Source organism: Fringilla coelebs (genome assembly GCF_963513975.1).
Source record: "Fringilla coelebs genome assembly, chromosome: 1".
In the NCBI taxonomy this organism is placed as follows: domain Eukaryota; kingdom Metazoa; phylum Chordata; class Aves; order Passeriformes; family Fringillidae; genus Fringilla; species Fringilla coelebs.
In genome coordinates this window covers 43,089,265-43,106,970 of record NC_140028.1, presented here as the reverse complement: position 1 = coordinate 43,106,970, position 17,706 = coordinate 43,089,265, and the positions used below count along the sequence as shown (strand labels likewise).

The 17,706-nt window shown below is 37.5% G+C and overlaps 1 protein-coding gene across 1 annotated transcript in view; it reads right to left on the bottom strand.

Moving 5' to 3' along the window:
• PRKDC (protein kinase, DNA-activated, catalytic subunit) overlaps window positions 1-17,706 on the bottom strand; it is a gene marked incomplete at its 5' end in the record, with an annotated part of 82,957 nt that overhangs the window by 55,401 nt on the left and 9,850 nt on the right. Inside the window, 19 exons of the mRNA XM_084203806.1 lie at window positions 132-386; window positions 887-1,020; window positions 1,951-2,050; window positions 2,974-3,068; window positions 3,485-3,711; window positions 4,498-4,605; window positions 6,170-6,322; window positions 6,953-7,116; window positions 8,355-8,445; window positions 10,293-10,399; window positions 10,836-10,995; window positions 11,352-11,471; window positions 11,833-11,919; window positions 13,021-13,180; window positions 13,839-13,954; window positions 14,408-14,557; window positions 14,860-14,997; window positions 16,191-16,240; window positions 17,265-17,433. Of these exons, the coding sequence (XP_084059932.1) occupies window positions 132-386; window positions 887-1,020; window positions 1,951-2,050; window positions 2,974-3,068; window positions 3,485-3,711; window positions 4,498-4,605; window positions 6,170-6,322; window positions 6,953-7,116; window positions 8,355-8,445; window positions 10,293-10,399; window positions 10,836-10,995; window positions 11,352-11,471; window positions 11,833-11,919; window positions 13,021-13,180; window positions 13,839-13,954; window positions 14,408-14,557; window positions 14,860-14,997; window positions 16,191-16,240; window positions 17,265-17,433 (2,584 nt within the window). The remainder of the gene's footprint in view (window positions 1-131; window positions 387-886; window positions 1,021-1,950; window positions 2,051-2,973; window positions 3,069-3,484; window positions 3,712-4,497; window positions 4,606-6,169; window positions 6,323-6,952; window positions 7,117-8,354; window positions 8,446-10,292; window positions 10,400-10,835; window positions 10,996-11,351; window positions 11,472-11,832; window positions 11,920-13,020; window positions 13,181-13,838; window positions 13,955-14,407; window positions 14,558-14,859; window positions 14,998-16,190; window positions 16,241-17,264; window positions 17,434-17,706) is intronic.

Here is a 17,706-nt window from a genome sequence, read left to right as displayed (position 1 = left end):
ATCCTCATTTCAACATCAAATCTCAAATTCTACATTTGAAAAAAGAGCTAAAATTCCAAGTTAAGAACTCACCTTGGGTGGGCTTTGTGTAACACCCATGAATGAACTGAATGCAACAGTTAATCACTCACCCAGTACTTCATCAGGTTTGACCATTTGTAGCTCAAAGAATGTATTGTAGCAATCCAGTGCTGCTAAGAACATGTCCATCCACTGCATGACAGCCTGTAAACTGAAGGGTTCCTGCATGCCACTGAGAGTTGGCTGAGAAAGGATCCCAGATGGACTTTTGGCATCGGTGCCACCTCCTTCAAATTTGTTAATGAGGAAAGAAACATTTCTGGTTTTTATAGTATCAGTCAGCCAAGAAGATGGAGACTTGTTTCCTGACAGAAATAGAAACAGAAATATAAATTTTCTAGGGAAAACACATTTCAAACTAGCAAGGAACTAGAGGAAAATGAACTAACAACTTTGTGATTTAAACTGTGTTTCCTAGCAGAGAAGGTAGTGATTCTGGTTTAACCCGGGTCATATTCCTAAAATTCCCACATTTCTCTTCCTTCCATAAGGAAGAGGTCAATTTTTAAGACATTCATAGCTCCCCATCAACAAATTTCACTTTTTTTAGCTGGATACACCACAGCAGTTTTGGGCCTGGAAGTAAGTCTGCAATAAAAGCCTCTTCTATGCCCACAAACATCCCTCAAACCCTGAGGTTCTCACAGTATCCAATCTGCAATATAAACAACAACTCTGTTTTTATTCAACAACATTGAATTAACAGATATCTACTTGCAATTACTACCTTGCATAGAAAACACAGAGGGAAGACACACATAGAATATAGAAAGCGAAGATAAGAGTGCACTGTGACTTAAAATACCTGGTAACAAAGGAACAAATTCATAGAAGAGCTCCATGGCTTTATGCCGACACTCTGTCTGCGGTCGTCCACACTGCACTAAGAGCCACATTACAATGTCCTGAAGACACACAGACTTAGTAGCTGGGAATCCCCTGCACAAAAATATTAGGGGTTAACAGTCCTCTTGGCATCTACCAAGAAGCAATAATAGTCTCTCAGCTGAAAAAAATCAAAATGTTCCACGAGCACTGTGAATCCCTTTTATCTGTGGAGCCACCACCCATCTGCACTACCTGAAAGAGCTCTTCCACCAGCACGTCCGGCACCGCTTTCCCTTCTCCTCACCCTACTTGGCATAGTCCTTGTGGAAAACAATTTCAAATGTAGAAGCAGGTATCTACCCTTCCCTTTGTAAACTCACAGAGCAAAAACTCTGATTAAAGTTTAAAAAAGCCTGAACACTTTTTCTCCATCCCATAATCATCTCGTCTCATAACTTACCAAATGCCACACCAGGGACCCAAATCTAAACTCCACTTGCCAGTTTCTTTAAGATCACACAATAATTTGGGTAAACAGGCAACTAAGGAGGTCTCTAGTCCAACCTCCTGACCAAATCAGGGTCAGCTAGGTGACTCAGAGCTTCATCCATCCTGATACTGAACCAATTTTTGCTTCTTTTACCTTTCTTGCTTCCCTTCTTTAACTGCTGATCACCCTGTTGCACCTTGTCCTGCTTCTGGTGACATTTAACAACAGTAAGAAAGGCTTTGGAGGAGTTTCCTCCAAGTGCTTTGTAGCAACAGTGCTAATGTTATTATATGCACTGCTGAGGGAAACATGCACTTCTCTTCTGCCTCTTCCTGCTAAACTAAATCAAGTTCACCATGCTGGAATAAAGAATCATGCTCCTCTCATATTATGTCCAGTGTTTTCCCACTAGTGATTCAACAGACAACATCAGGAGGTCTGTATCAGCAATTGTCATAGGATGAAATCCTCATTCAGAACCCCAAGCATTTAATGGAACTACTGGTCATGTTTATTAAAATGCAGTATGGAAATAAATGCAAATAGCTGACCGTGGCACCCGCCGTTTTCCTTCCTTGTTCAGAGAAGGTGCTTTATGCTTGATTATGCGTTTCAGGTGATTAATAGCATCACAGCACTGCTGGGCAGTACCTGTTGGAGACACAGAATTGACAGCTCTAAAAAAATGCCAGTAATTAGGTTAAATGAATTGAGATAGCACTGTAGACATGGTCCTAGAGACTTATGCAGATGATAATGTCTACCAGCTCCACTACTCTGTGCTTCTACAGTAAATTTTTCAAAGCTGCAGAATGAAATCACAAAACACCAGACAGGCCAGCTTGGCCTGAGCCAAGCCTGAGGCCTTTGTTATAAAAATGTGCATTCTACTTTCTGCGATCATGCTTAGAGAAACTGTGACATTTTCCCTGTGAGTAATTCTTCTGGGGATACTGTCCTGAACTCTCCTTCTGAAAGAAATTAAGTTTTGTTACACCAACTTTTGGCTTTCTGTTTAAATTACTATTAATCGATGAAAGAGCATGGAAAAAAAAGATACAGAAAAGTAGATTTACTGAAGAATCATTAGTACTGTGAAAGAGGTCACAGGCTCTTCACACAACTACATACTGTTGTAAAGAATCACAAGAGAATATAAATATTCCATAGAATATATCAAAATTACAATTTTTGAAGCATTTATTTGTTATAGAATAGACTAATTCTCATCAAGCTACAGTTTTTTACACCATGTAACTGCAAAACTAGAACTCAAATCTGAAGCACCACCAGCATTTTTAGTGTTATTACAAAACTGTAAATCATCATATATATGAAAAGGTTCTTTCTCCTAGGCTCAAAATATTCCACCTTTATACACTGCAAGGAACTGATTCAAAGAGTTCATAACTAGATATCAAATGACCTCTCTACTGATAATGAAAAATAAGTCTTCCTTTATTTGAAGAAGTAAGCAAATGTACTTTTCTTACAGTTACAATTTTTCTTTTTTAACCAAAGATTCCACAAGGTAACTTTTTTCTTCATTCCACTGTTAATTAACTACAGCTCACCTAATGACTTCTCATCTGTATGGGCTAAAGCCAGGCTTTCCAGAAAAACAACCAGTGCTTCAAATACAAACTGCTCCACTAGAGAATTTTCTTCCCTTTAAAAAACCAGGAAAACATTTAATGAGAAACATGAGTAGAAGAAGCACTCAATGTAATATCCTAATTAAAACCACCAAATTAAATAGTGTAGAGATAGACTGCAAAAGATGTTTGCACAAGAAAGTAAATCTAAACCAGTTTAAAAAATAGCAGTGAAATTTGCTGAGCATCCTGAAAAGGCATAAAAAACTTCTTATAAACTTGTGATGAAAATTTATTTTTATACATTTCGAACAGACAGAAAGCCAAACAACAAAATTATTGTTAAAATTAATCTGAGTAACAGAATGTTCCAGCTATCATGTACATTAACAGAATGAGTGTCAGTGGATGACTATTTGAGCTGTAATTCTTTTTCTCTCATTGAACCTTTAGGCCAAGTTAGTTACTGTTTCAAGCTCTGCTTGCTCACCTAAATTCTCTGTAGATACTGTTAAAAGCAAGTGCGGCACCCAGCCTCTTGAAAGCACTGGGGTGAAGAGCAAGACTGTACAATCGTTTAAAGAGAGACTTGGTGTTTGCTGGGCTTTCCTCCTGCTGCCTTGGTGTTGTCTGCTTGATAGACCATTTCAAGAATTCTCGTATGCACTGACCACAGAAATCCCTCAAAGTGCTGTCAACTGGATCCACTATGCCACTCTGAAATTACACAAAGTGATTTCATCTGAAGAATGAGAAAACCCCCCACCATTGGCTCTGTGCAATATTATAGCAGCTTATCTATATACCACTATCTGCAAATTAAAAATCTGTACTCATAGTCTACCAGAAATTAACAAAGTTCAAAATTGCTACTGTCCAAGGGAGGGGCAGAACTTTCAGCCCTCACAGTGCTGAATTACAGCTCAAAGATGTGAATTTCTATTCCTGTCTCAGCCATCAGTTTAAGTCACTTCATTTTCTGATGGGTGGGCTTCCTCTGTGTAAGAAGTGGTGGGACAAGACTGACTTTTATTAAAAAAAAGTACTCCAATCCTCTTGACCTACCTTGCCTCCAACCACTTCTTTTGCTTTTTCAGTGCAAAAGCTAGTTTTAAATGCAAAAACTTCTGCACCAGGCAAAGGCAAAGACACTTAGAGAAAAATTAAGCACACAACAAAGGTGTTCAGGGGGATAAATGGTGAATGTGGCTTCAGTTGTTCCTAACTCATACTGATGATAAAGAGTGTTTAATTTATCTGAAAATTATATACCTGCATTTTGGGATGCCAAATAAAGAGAAATTCATCATCCAAACCTCAGTTAAGAAATATTAAATTGCTATTAGAAAATAAATAAATAAACCAACCATTTTCTTTCTTTCAAATAGTTAAGGGGTCATTCTATCTGTTCATGTGTTCCTGGTTGCTTCAGCAGTAAAATGATGCTAGTCAAAAATAAAGTCATATGGCAGAAAGAAAAGAGAGGAAAGACTTATGACCTACCAGGATAGCTTCCAGGAATGCCACTGTATCTTGACTCTCAAATTTTTTGTTGTTGGTAAACCAGTGAATGAGTTGCATGACTAAAGGCTCATACAACTGTCTTGCTACCTGAAGACAGCAAACATTAATACATATCTATGCTACTTTACTATTAACATGCAAGAATAAAAACCAGTACTTTGAAAAGGGGTCTATAAAATGAATAACCAATTTCATATTACATTCCCATATCAAGGATCAAAAAACCCCAGACAATTACAATAGGTTAGATGCTTTCTATTCAGCCAGTCACCATGATCTCCCAGCTTACTTTCTGTAATATCCTTTGATACAAAGAACATTGCATGCCAGACTGATGTGCCAATACACAATTGGGGAAACAGGGATGTTTGTTTCTTAATCCATATTTAGATCTAAAATTCTATTTTTAACATTAATCTAACCTCCCAGATTTCAACAATTCTACCTGTAAACGAATCTGATTGATTACTGTCATACTATAGCATGAAGGGAAGAAACCCTAAACACACTTATTTATGCATATACACATGCTTCAACTGCAGTGCCTGTGGTTTGGACCGATCCAGACATCATTTACCTGTGGTTTATGTTTAGCCACACACCAGCAAAAGAGGTATCACCTGAACTGGTAACACAGCTTCCTGTCTATTTTAACAGAACATAAAATCCCTTTGATCTCAAAGTAGATCCAGATGCCAGGGTCCAAGCAGTCTCAAAAGGCACAAAACCCAGTAATTTCTGTGGAGATGAACCTATGGTCTGTTCTGTTTTGTGCAAAGGAGGAGAAATATCAATTTCAAATGTTTGAATGAAATATGTCATCTGTAAGTATCAAAGAGGCAGCTACAAATTCTGTCCTAAATGTTTTTCCTATGAGTGTAGCTTTGCACACAATATCAAAACAATCAACTTCACCTCCAATTAACTTCTTACTGAAAGACAACAGAAATTAAATGTGGTGATAAAGAGGGTTACTGTAGCTATGATATTTTATGAAAAATCCTTTTCTTAGGATTTTTCCTCCTGAGAAGCTGAGAGGCCTCAGGAACAAAATGTAAACAATAATTATCTGCTGCTGTGGAATGCAACAGGTGGATCTGTGATTGGTCTCATCTGGTTGTTTCTAATTAATGGCCAATCACAGTCCAGCTGTCCAGACTGTTTTGGTCAGTCTGAACCTTTGTTATTCATTCCTTTTCTATTCTTAGCTAAGCCTTCTGTTGAAATCCTTCCTTCTATTCTTTTAGTATAGTTTTTAATATAATATATATCATAAAATAATAAACCAAGCCTTCTGAACATGTAGTCAATGTTCTCGTCTCTTCCCTCGTCCTGTGACCCCTGCGAACACGGTCACAGGTTACTGCCACAAACTCCCTGAGTGAGCCATGAAACCTGAATCTCTCTTGTACACTTCTCTGAGCTACTCTGAACTACACGACATTATAGAAGTATTAGAAAAGGTTTCAATCCCACTTCCAAAATCCAGACAATCCATCCCTAGAACAGAATTTCAGTCTACAAAATAGTCTTCATTTGGGGAAAAAAACCCTCCAACATGTTAGGGAAACATCTAAATAAAACTATTAATTAATTCCCACATGTAAAGGTATTTGAACAAGCCAAAATTCGTACAGATGAATCTGCTTACCTGGTCTATGTCACAAGCAAGACGAAGCAGTACTGGAAATACTCGCTTATGTAAATGGTACATAGGTGGGGGACCCTGACATCCTTCTGGCATCTGAGAGGCTTTCCCCAACATATATGTGACTATGCCATGTAGCAGCTCACATGCTGCAACCTGAAATTTAAAAATCCCTTTGGTTATGCATCCATTACTTTCACAGAGAAGACAAAATTGTGGGCAGAAGAGAACGAGTCGTGAAAGGGGATACTTGAGAAATCACACCTATGGTAAATCACCATTCCAGGAATAGATCATGACCATGGAAGTACACATGTACTAACTGGTGTTTTTCCTCATGTTTTAGTCTCTGTTATGAGCAGTAACATATCAGGTGGAAAAAGTTCATCATCAGAAAAGTCACCCATAGTGTTTTCAAGGATACTTCCAGTCTGGACTCTTTGGGTATCAACATTCCAATCCAGGACAGCACCAAAATATTTGCCTAAGTGTTCTGCTGGACTGAGCCCACAAGTTCACAGGCTGGGCATTAAGAGGAAGCCAAACAACACTAGTTTAAAATATTCATTTTTATGTTTAATCAAGCACAATGCTGTCTGACAGAGCTTACAGCAACTTCTGCTCTTTAGCTTCTTAAAACTTAGAATAGTGTAATCATGAAAGGGCACCGAGAAGATACCGATACCTATTAATTAATTAAAACAGGTCTGTAGTAACAAGGAAGACATTATTTTATGTGATTTTATCAGCTAGCATAAAACAAGATGTAGAAAAAAAAATCAATACTTTTGTTTGTCTGTCACTTGCAGAAAGAGCCAGCTCAGTCACGTGAGGCAAAAATAAGTCCAAGTAGATGACAGGCTTCATATCTGCAAATGGTACAGCAAAGCTCAGGCGCTTCTCAGTGTCCCAGGATACACATTTCTTCATCATCTCTTCTGCAGAGGTAGCTGATACATTTGAAAGATGAAAACAAGCTTAATACAATATACATGAAGCAAGTTATTTACTTAGTTCAGTCAAAAAAAATCTGTAACCTTCCAACTTCAGTTAGATTGCCATGCAATGTTAATGCTTTATAAACTACTGAAAAAAAATGTAGCCAACATTTCAGGTGAGAGTTATAGCAGTCTCCAGTTTCAATACAGGTTAAGTTTGGAGACAAATCCAGAAGACATTGAATCACACTTGATTTAAAATACTTCTGTCTTCTAATGTTACAGAAAATTCTTGAAGGTCAATCAGCCAAGAAGATCCAATATACTGACTCATGTAATTGAACAGAAAATGGCTACATTTACAGCCACTTATAGCTATATCCTCCAAGGAAAACTGGCATATTTACTCCCTTCTCTCCCTATATTCCCATATTTGAAAATCTGGTAAACAAAATCTGACCACACTTTGTATTTAATTTCCAGGGAATAAGGCTACTTTCCCCCAGTATTTTTGAGTATGTAACAAGAAGTATTTGGCAGAAAGAAAAATTGATTATAAAGGCAGAAAAAACAAACATAAGCATGCAAAGAAAGGGGGAAAATGCATAATACTACATTAATTTTTAGATTAACTAAATTTTGTGTTGAATTCATCCCTTGAATCTCATGGTCAGGTACATACACTATGGTTTCCATTTTTATTAGACTATATGGTATTTAACATGTAAATTATAAAGCTTGTTCATGGACTGGACAGAGAAAGGGAGAAAACGTTGTCTTTTTTTTGAGAAGCAGCCAAATGGAACTCCAATACACACACATACTAAAGGCATGATGTATCTTAAACTCACAGTGAAATAGTAAGCTTGCTGATATTTACACAATTCATGACTGCAGCTCTTAAATACTGAGAACTGTAGTAGAGGTAGAAATCAGTACTAAGGAGCTACAAACTGAAGCAAAGTTTTAAAATGGCTTTGCAGCCAGAAGGTGAAGGGTGGAATAAATAAAACCATAGACTCAGATGCATAGTTTTTTGCTTTCAACTGCAATTTCCTAAACACTTTCCCTACTCCATATTAAGTTGGTGAATACTTTTGCTCTACTGAACTCCAGAACCGAATAAAAGTAACTTTGTTTAAATGAAAGCAACAAAAACCAGGTATATGAAAGTGATGTTGAGGCCTTAATGCAATCTACTTTCAAGAGAGACAGCAGAGGCATATAAATATTTTTGACAGGATACTCACCTGTAATTAAGTTGTGGTTAATCTGCCCTCCCAAAGATCCAAGAAGGCGTGCCACTCTAGTCCTTACTGCTTCCAAGGAGGGACTATTATCCTAAAGAACAGATTAATATTAGTGAAAGAACAGTTACTTCTATAGAGAAGTAATTTGGTTTACAGAGTAAATGAAGGTCTTATGGCCCTTATTAAATACAGATGAAGAAGGTAAAATGGAACCATGAGAAGAATTGCATCAAATAAGAGAAGAGCTTTGGTTTAGTAAACAGAAGAGGCCAAGACTGGAAAGCATTTTCATTCTATTTTGTGAGCTCTCTATTACCATTTCTCAAGTAAAATTTTATTATCACAGATAACACATACCTACAGAATGACATAACAATGCAGAAACAAATCTAAAGCAAAAATTGCTCAGTTCATTAGCTTTAATTCTAGAACTTAAAGTTTAGATCCTGTACCTATACAGAATAACAGGATCATTTAGATTAGAAAAGATTTCTGAAGTCATCAAGTCCAACCATTAACCCAGCACTGCCAAACTCATCACTAAACCTTGTCCTCAAGTGCCACACCCACATGTTTTAGAACAATTCAAGGATGTGTAATGGTGATTCTACCACTTACCTGTGTAGCCTGCTCCAATGCTTGACAACCTCTTTCATGCAGGTATTTCTCCAAATATCCAATCTAAACCTCCTCTAGCACAACCTGAGGCCACTTGCTCTTGTCCTATCACTTGTTACCTAGGAGACCAACCCCCACCTGGCTACAAGCTCCTTTCAGACAGTTGTAAAGAGCAATAAAAAGAGACTCCCCTGAGCCTCATTTCTCCAGACTCAACAGTGCCTCTCTCAGGAAACTGATTTTCACAAGCAGCCTGTACAGGATACAAAATGAACTAATTTTGTTTCACAAAATCATAGAATGACCAAGATTGGAAGGGGGTGCTGCAGGTCATCTGGTCTAAACTCCCTTCTCAAGCAGGGTCATCTTAGAGCACAGGCACAGCACTGCATCCTGACAGTTCTGGAATATCTCCAGTGAGAGAGACTCCATCATTTCTCTGAGAAATCTGTCCCAGTGCTTGGTCAGTGCACAGTAAAGAAACTCTTCCTCATACTAGATGGAACTTCCTGAGCATCAATTTCTGCCCATTGCCTCTTGTCCTATTGCTTGGCACCACTGAGAAGAGCCTGGCTCCATCCTCCTGACACCCTCCCTTCAGATACTGATAGATATTCAAAAGGTCTCCTCTCAGTCTTCACTTCTCCAGGTTAAATAGGCTGTGATCCCTTAGCCATTCCTCATAAGAGATGCTTCAGTCCTATAATGATCTTTGTAGCTCTCTACTGGACTCACTCCAGGAGTACCATGTTTAAAGACAACCAGGTTGGAAAGAGTTCTGAATACAGGAGTAATGTCACATGTAAAAAGAGGTTTATTCCAAGTTAGTTTGTGTAGTGGAATATACAAATTAAACTACACTTACATTTGAGAGGCCACTGGACAAAGTAATACATACTGGCCTCTAAAGACTGTAAGCCTAGCCACAAGACAATTAAAAATCCCCCAAATGCTTAAACATTTACAAAACTGTATTGCCTACTGCAAAGCTGCTAAGTTGGGACCTGATTTTGGGTGTTGGGAGTCAAATTTTTGTTGCCATAATATATCAGTCTAACAATGATATACTCACTTGCAGGACTTCTTCAGTCCCCCTTCCCTGCTTAATTCCCATCCTCACCCTAGAATATTACATCTTTCCAGCTGTGCTGATGTAACAGGCTGTTGAGCCACACTGCAGAATGGAATTAATTAAACCCATCTAAGGTAGAACTAGCCTTCATTAAAAAAAGGAAAAAAAAAGTATGCATGCAAGAAAGGAAAAGAAGCAGTGGGAAGAAAGAATTAACATTTAACTCTTAAAAGAAAGAGGGTTCTTACCACTGACAATGTCTTTGCTTTTCTTATACGCTGTATCACAACTTTATTACGTCCTTTCTGGGCTGCTTGAGAAAGTTTCCTTACTTCCCAGTTATTCTGGGATGCAACTGAATGAACAAAAAACCACCAGCATATCAACACCAGTTTATTGTACCAGCATCTCATGCACCTGCTCACAGTTTCATTAAAAAAAAAAAACCACTATTGTTTTGCACATTTTTATTTTTAAAATGTGACAATTATTCTTTCACTTAAAATCTTAAGGAAAATAAGTCTCTTAGCAAAACTAATCTAATTTAAGCAAAAAAAGGAAGGCCATATCACACAGAAACAGTAAATAAAATGGCAACGATTACTGATTGTTTAGCAGAAGCAAGTAAATCCTAGTTTAAGTAAAAAGTTCATTTTGGAGTGTAAGGGAAGTTATGTTGTTCCAAACACAGAAAGTACACAACATAAATAAAAGGTATGGCATGTCCACATCTTTATAAAAAAAATTATTTTTCTCTTCCTTAAGACTAGCAATTTTTTGCATGTATGTACCTGAAGATGTAGAGCTTTTCAAATAACCATCAAGAAGAGGCAGGACATCCTTGTAATAGGGTTGCATCATATGTCTGGGGATGTGAGCTGACCAGTCTTCCAAGGCATCCAGGCCCAGATCAGCCATTGGGGTACAGCTAAGGCCCAGCTTAAATGCATTCTAAAAGTCAAATACCAAACTATCAGCCTTTCACTTTTATTCACTAGTGTTACTTAATGGTAAAAGAGACAAATTTAAAAGCATTTAGTATACATCTCCCTTTGCAGTAACTTTTCTCTGTTTAGCATCTCACTCAAGATCAGCACAGAAGATATTTTTATATTGCAACACAGGCAATAAGAGAGTCTGCTTAGTGCAAAAACAAATTCCAGCAGTTTACCTTTTATCCAAAGATTCAAGTAGTTTGCATTCTATCTTACTGTAGACTGTAGAGTTACCTTAATACAAACTTTTCTACAAAACGTTTGTATGTATCTTGGGAAAAAAAGTGTTAGCTGTACATCACTTTGACTCACCTGCAGTGCAGGAATATATGCTTTGATATCAAGCATGATGATGTCATGTGGTAAAGAGAGCAAAAAAATCAGACAAGATGCCAACAATTCATCTTTGTACTGCTTCATTTTTGCTGCAACCTAAAATGGAGATAAATAGATCAAGAACAAACATAAACATTTTGAAATCTTGACTTAATTGTATCAATACCCATGTAAAATAAACAAGCCCAAACCAATATTGGAATCTCATTCACTTGCAGACATTTACCAGAAGTATTTTTACCCTTATTTCTCAATTGTATATGAACTGATGACCAATATACCTCTTCTGACATTGAAAAAACTGACCAAAAAGGATCTTAAAACCTCACTATCTTGCACAGCTCAAAAAGCAAGACTATGTCTACTGCATATGTAAGATTTCTCAGAAGATAAAATTTTTATTCAATCACATATGCTTTTATTCAGCCTAAGAAAGTTAGTGAGCAACATTCCTTACCTCTTTTCCAAACTTTACAAACAGTGCAAAGCAAGAGCTCTTTTCTGGGTCTTCAGGACACCTTCTAGGGCGCCAGGGGCTGACATCCTACCAAACAGAAACCACAAGTCAATACTATTAAAAAGCACACAGTACATACATGAACCAAAAGTTCAACTCAGAATACATGCATCATACTGTCCAATACAAAACTGGTGTCAGTGAAAACCTGAAATGTATCTTTGATCTTTCAGAGGTTAGAAAATTAACATTAATATGGTGCACTGAGGGTCAACTTTTTGGAATATATTAAATATTATGCAAATAAACAAGAGATACATGACTGCAAAGTAACTTTTCAATGGTTTAATTTTCTCTGCTCATGCAACAAACCATAAAAACCCAAACTTCCCTAACAGTGGATGTCCAGGTGACAAGAATGATGGCGTAACAAGAAAACAATTTACAACAGTGTCCACAGTACAAGCATCTACACCACTGAGTTTCCAAATGTGCTTCACTTGGTGCCATCTGCAGCAGTGGCAGGGACAGCTCTGGGCTCTGTGCTGGGCTACACACCCACGGGTTTTAGTCCAGTAGCTTCCAAACCACAGCTAGAGCACTACCACTGGGGCATCATATTCCCTGTGGAAATCAGTGAGTGGAGCAGGAATACACTCCAGAAGTTGAGTCATTAACCCATACATGACTCTGCTGTTCTCTGTTAGATTGTTTCTATCCAAAATATCTTTTATACCACCTGCACTGCAAAGGTACCTCCCATCTCTCTGTTCACCCAGCTCAGGATTTTGGAAAGAGTTCTGCAACAGGCTGCCCAGGGAGGTCATGGACTCTCTCTCTCTGAAGACATTCCAAACCCACCCTGATGAGCTCTGTGCCACCTGCTCTAGGAGACACTACCTTGGCAGAGGAGTTGGAGTGGACGAATTCCAGAGGTCCCTTCCAACCCTTCCAATTTGGAGATTCTGTGATTACAATGAATGGTGTCTCTAAAGAAACTGGGCTTCTAGTCTAATTTTTGACTATTAATGTCCTTCCAATTCTGGAGGCACAAGAAGCTATAAACATTTGAAATAACCCAGTAACAGTTTCAATGAACTGTTTCCATAGGGAATAAAATACTATACATAAAGAATGGCACAGTCATTAATACAACATGATACCTGTCCACTGGGTGAAAGATCTCACCTCAAAGTATTTTATCCTCTTGGCAATTTTCATTGTAACTGAGAGCAGCTTGTAGAATCCACTAATAAGAGGTAGTCTTGTTGAATGTACAATAAGCTCATAACCAAAGGAATATACCCAAGGGTAAAAGTATTCCACATGTTTCTCTGGCAGTATCTCTCTAAAACCAATTCAAAGAAAACAGAGAAGGAAAAAGAAGAAAAAAAGTAATCAAATACAAAGCTTTATTTTTAAAACACTTTCATTTCAGTACAAGAAAGAAATATTGCTGTAACAGAGCAGAAGACAGGGATTAAATGCATGCTGTGTTCTGAGTCAAGCACAGGAAGATTTTAATTTTGTTTTAGAGGGCAAAGCCATTTATTATTTATTATATCTCATTATTGAATTTATACAAACACACAACCTCATATATCACATTTCATTACTGGATCTTCACAGGCAACTAATGCTGTACCTTTCACTTAATGCCCCTTACTGATCTGTGAAGACTGTTATCTCTGGTCTCTGAAGTATTTAGGATACACGGTCAGGACAATACTAAAAGTTATAACATATAATGAATAACAACTGCACCCAAATAATGAAAGTGAGTGCCAATGAATGTCTCTTGTATTCTTTTAAAAAACCTGAGATGATTAGCTTTTATGTGTTTATCTATGCCCAGGTGTCTGAAAAATCCTTCCTGTCTCCCTCTTAATCATATTGTTCATTTTGAAATATGATCTATCAAACTGACTCAGAAACAAGCACCATTTCACCTCAAACTTCTTCCAACCACTTTGTAACTTTCATATTACATAAAAACATACAAATACCTGCAGAATTCCACTAGATTTATAAAGGCAATAAAATCTATTGGCTTCGTCGGCTGAAGGTTTGAAGCAGGGTCAGAAGAAGGCCCAACCAAAGCACTGTCACCTGCATTCCCATCCTGAAAATAAATGTTGAAGAAAGAACACTGGATCTGTGACAACACAGAAAGCCTTTACACATTTTTTTTTCCGCATTAACAGTCTGTCTTTTTCTAGCTGTTATTAGGTACTCTGAGAGACGAAGGACTAACAGCTGACACATCAGTAATTGAAAGGAAAAATAAGAGATACCTGCTTCTAAGTAGAAAGCGAGCAAGAAAAATGAAAAGCAGTAGATTTCAGAGTAGAAAATCTAAAATAAAGATTCTGTGAACTTCTATTGAGTCTGATGTCTCCATCTCCTAACACTGCAATGCATCATTCAGAGATATTAAGAAAAACATTTTATCTAGGATAAACGTAACTTCAAGACACTAAAGGGTGCTATCTAGGCATAATGAAAACAAAACAAGGGATATGATTTTGGTTCCCCTACAACAGCAGGACTTAATGGATAGGTCCTCAGGTCTCACCTGTTCACTAATATCCAGTTTCTGAACAGTCAGGTCCAATTTCTCAATAATCTTCAAAACAGATTTTATAAGTTCATCATACAGGACACGACTTAGGGACTGCAGCTGTGCTTTTTCAGTAAGGAAGTTTGCATCTTCAAAAACACATTCCTTTGTAGGACAAAAATGGTCATATTTCAAAACACAAATGAAAATAGTTTCTTTAACTTACAAACTAACACTTCAATGATGCAGAGAATCCAGTTTTAGATGTTTCTCAGCTATGAAAGCATAAATGAATCCCTGTTTAATTAATTTATCAGCCATAAAATACAACTAAAACCAGAAAACAATCCTTCTACATCATGACATTTGGAAAAAGTCTGAAGTTAGAAAAGCAGCTGTAAGACAAGACTCAGGATCGTGCTTCATTTTCCACTTAATTCTGTATTTCCATGTTAACTATGCTTTACCTTCATAGTGTCACAGCTCAGCAGACTTCTAAAGAGGTACAGATAGTCCTTATAAGTTGGTACTTTTGATCTTTGTGTCCCAATTTCTCCAGCTTCAAAGGCTTCTTCTGTTCCAGAAGTTTCTTTTACAGAAAAATCCTGAAGGACACAATGTTTGTCAGACACATTGCTTTGGTGGTTTGAGCCTGCGTGCATGGCAGATACCCACCAGGGCATTCTACCACTCTCCTCCTCACCAGGATTGGGAAGGGGAAAAATAAGATGGAAAAAACTCATGGGTCAAGATAAAAGCAGTTTAGTAGCAAAGGATGACAAAAAATTTATTCTCTACTTCCCATCAGCAGGCAATGTCCAGCCACTTCCTTGGAAGCAGGGTTTTGGTACATGGAGCAGAAGCTCCAGAAGACAAATATCCTAACTAGTGCTGCCCACCTCCTCCTTTCTGCCAGCTTTTCTTGCTGACCAGACACCATATGGCAAGGAAAATCCCTTTGGTCAGTTTGGGTCAGCTGTCCTGGCTCTGTCCCCTCCCAGGATCTTGTCCTCCCAGTCTTCTGGTGAGGGGAAAATGCCGGAGAGTCACCTTGATGCTGTGCCAGCACTGCTCAGCAGTAGCAAAATACTAGTGTGTTATCAAGACAATTCTAGTTACAAATACAAGCACAGCTCCATGAGGGCTGCTATGGGAAAAATTAACTCATCTCAGTCAAATCCCAGTACAACTGCCAATGAAACTACCTGATATATGCAATATACTATCTATATATGCAATATAATGTAACATTACTGCTGCAGGTAGAAACATGGAACGTTTCATGTTCTGCATCAATCTGAAAAGAGCACAAAACAACCACCTCATTAAAAAAAAAAAAAAAAAAACCTCTAAGGTTGTTCTCCTAGTGCTCAGTTACTTGAGAAATTCTATAGTTACTCTGCTGCACAGGATTAAAAAGCTTTAATATCCTTGCTTAACACAAGCATTCAGTAACGCTTAAAATATCCAAAATTTTACCTGGAAGAAGCTGGATGACTTTAATTACAACCTACATTATTACAGACAATCTGACCAAACAGAACTCTATTTCCTGTAATTTTCTTTTTCCAGCACAAGAGGCACATCTACACTGTGCTGAGCAGAGGTGGGGATGAAAGACTTAAGAACAAATGAGCCAATAACTAAAAACACTAATGGAGTAATAACAAAATGGACAGTACTATTTTTGCTTCTTTGGGCATTCCCCTTGTTTACTGGGTTAGGCTGCCAAGAATTGGAAAGGAATGTATGCTCTAGGAATCTAAATGAAATAAATATGTTTAAACAGTTCTTTTACCTTCGAAAATGTGATTGGCTTGGAGAAAATTCTGATTAATCCCTGATGCACTGAAACAAAGAAAAACCAAAATTGCCTGAATAGATTTAAAAAGCATGGCACTCATATCACTTATTACATTAACAATGAGACAAATCAGTTTTCTACGTTCTGTCATGGTAAGGGAGAGGCAAAAGAACACAGATTTTTTTTCTTTAAGGACAAAACAGCTCAAATCAGAGCTTTGATTCTAGGATGTTCCACAGGCAACCAATCATGAAATTGCTTCTTACTACTTTTTCTCAATACTGCTTTGACTTTTTCCTGATTATGAATGACGACCAAGGCATCACCCATTATGCCCTTATTGAAAAGGCAACAACCCCCAGCTATGTTCATGGACTTAAGATCAACATAGTACTTGGGTGTATCACTTCCCAACTCAAGAACATGGAAAACAATGAAAATGCCCCAGCAATAGAGAAAAGCCATGATAAATAGTTGAAAGAAATGAAAAAATAATTTCTGAAAACCATTGAAAAGAAATGTCAGCTTGAGACTACTAGAATTGTCAGTTACCAATACTGACACATTCAGTATTACAATCACAGAACTATACCTAACTTCATATTTGGAATTTTACTATTTTGAAGTTCCAGAGCATAAAAAAATTGCATTTCTAATAGAGATAACACTCACCCTATTTTCTGTGCTATTTTTTAGGGGTAACTGAAAGGACACTGAACAGATTTTTGTACGATCCCTTTCTTCTCATAATTCTTCAGAGCAGGAATGCAAGTCTTATCACAAACATGTATTCTCCTGCCCTAAATCATACCCACTTTTCTATCCAAAATGATTGTTAAATGCATTCTTGAAGTTATTTAACAGTAGATATTGAAAAATATCACCATGAAAACACTCAACCTCCATTATTAATGGACAAGCTCCATTTTTGATCCTGAATGGCTCTTCCACATTTCTTTCCTAGAGTCAGTTATGCAATTTGTGAGGAGAAAAAAGAAAAACAACCAAAGGATAAGAAAACCCTGATCCCAAAAAACTCCAATGAAGTTAGCATCATCACAGACTTACCCACAGTGCTAATAAAGCTCCACAAAACCGGACCTTTTCCTGAGAGAGACAGAAACACTTTTATTATAGATCTACAACAGACCAGCTGCATTTTTTCAGTGTACTGTGGAAAGCTGTTGATCTGCAGCACAACAAGATGTTCAAGAACTGGAGTGTACACCTCAGGAATCTAAAATAAAGAAAAACAAAACAGCCATTATGCAAATTATGTGAAATTATTTCAGCATGTTACTTTGTTACAAGAGCTTGCATCATGATCTGCTAGAACAAGAGAGTCAGCAAGTGAATTCATCTTAGACGTACAAAAACCCCAAACAAAGAAACAAACAAAAACAACAACAACAACAAAATCCTCCCCAAATAATCCTAAACAAACAGAGTAAGAAAGCTTCCTGGACCACATTATGGAAAGTAGCTCCTGAACAGATTAGTGCTTCAGTGA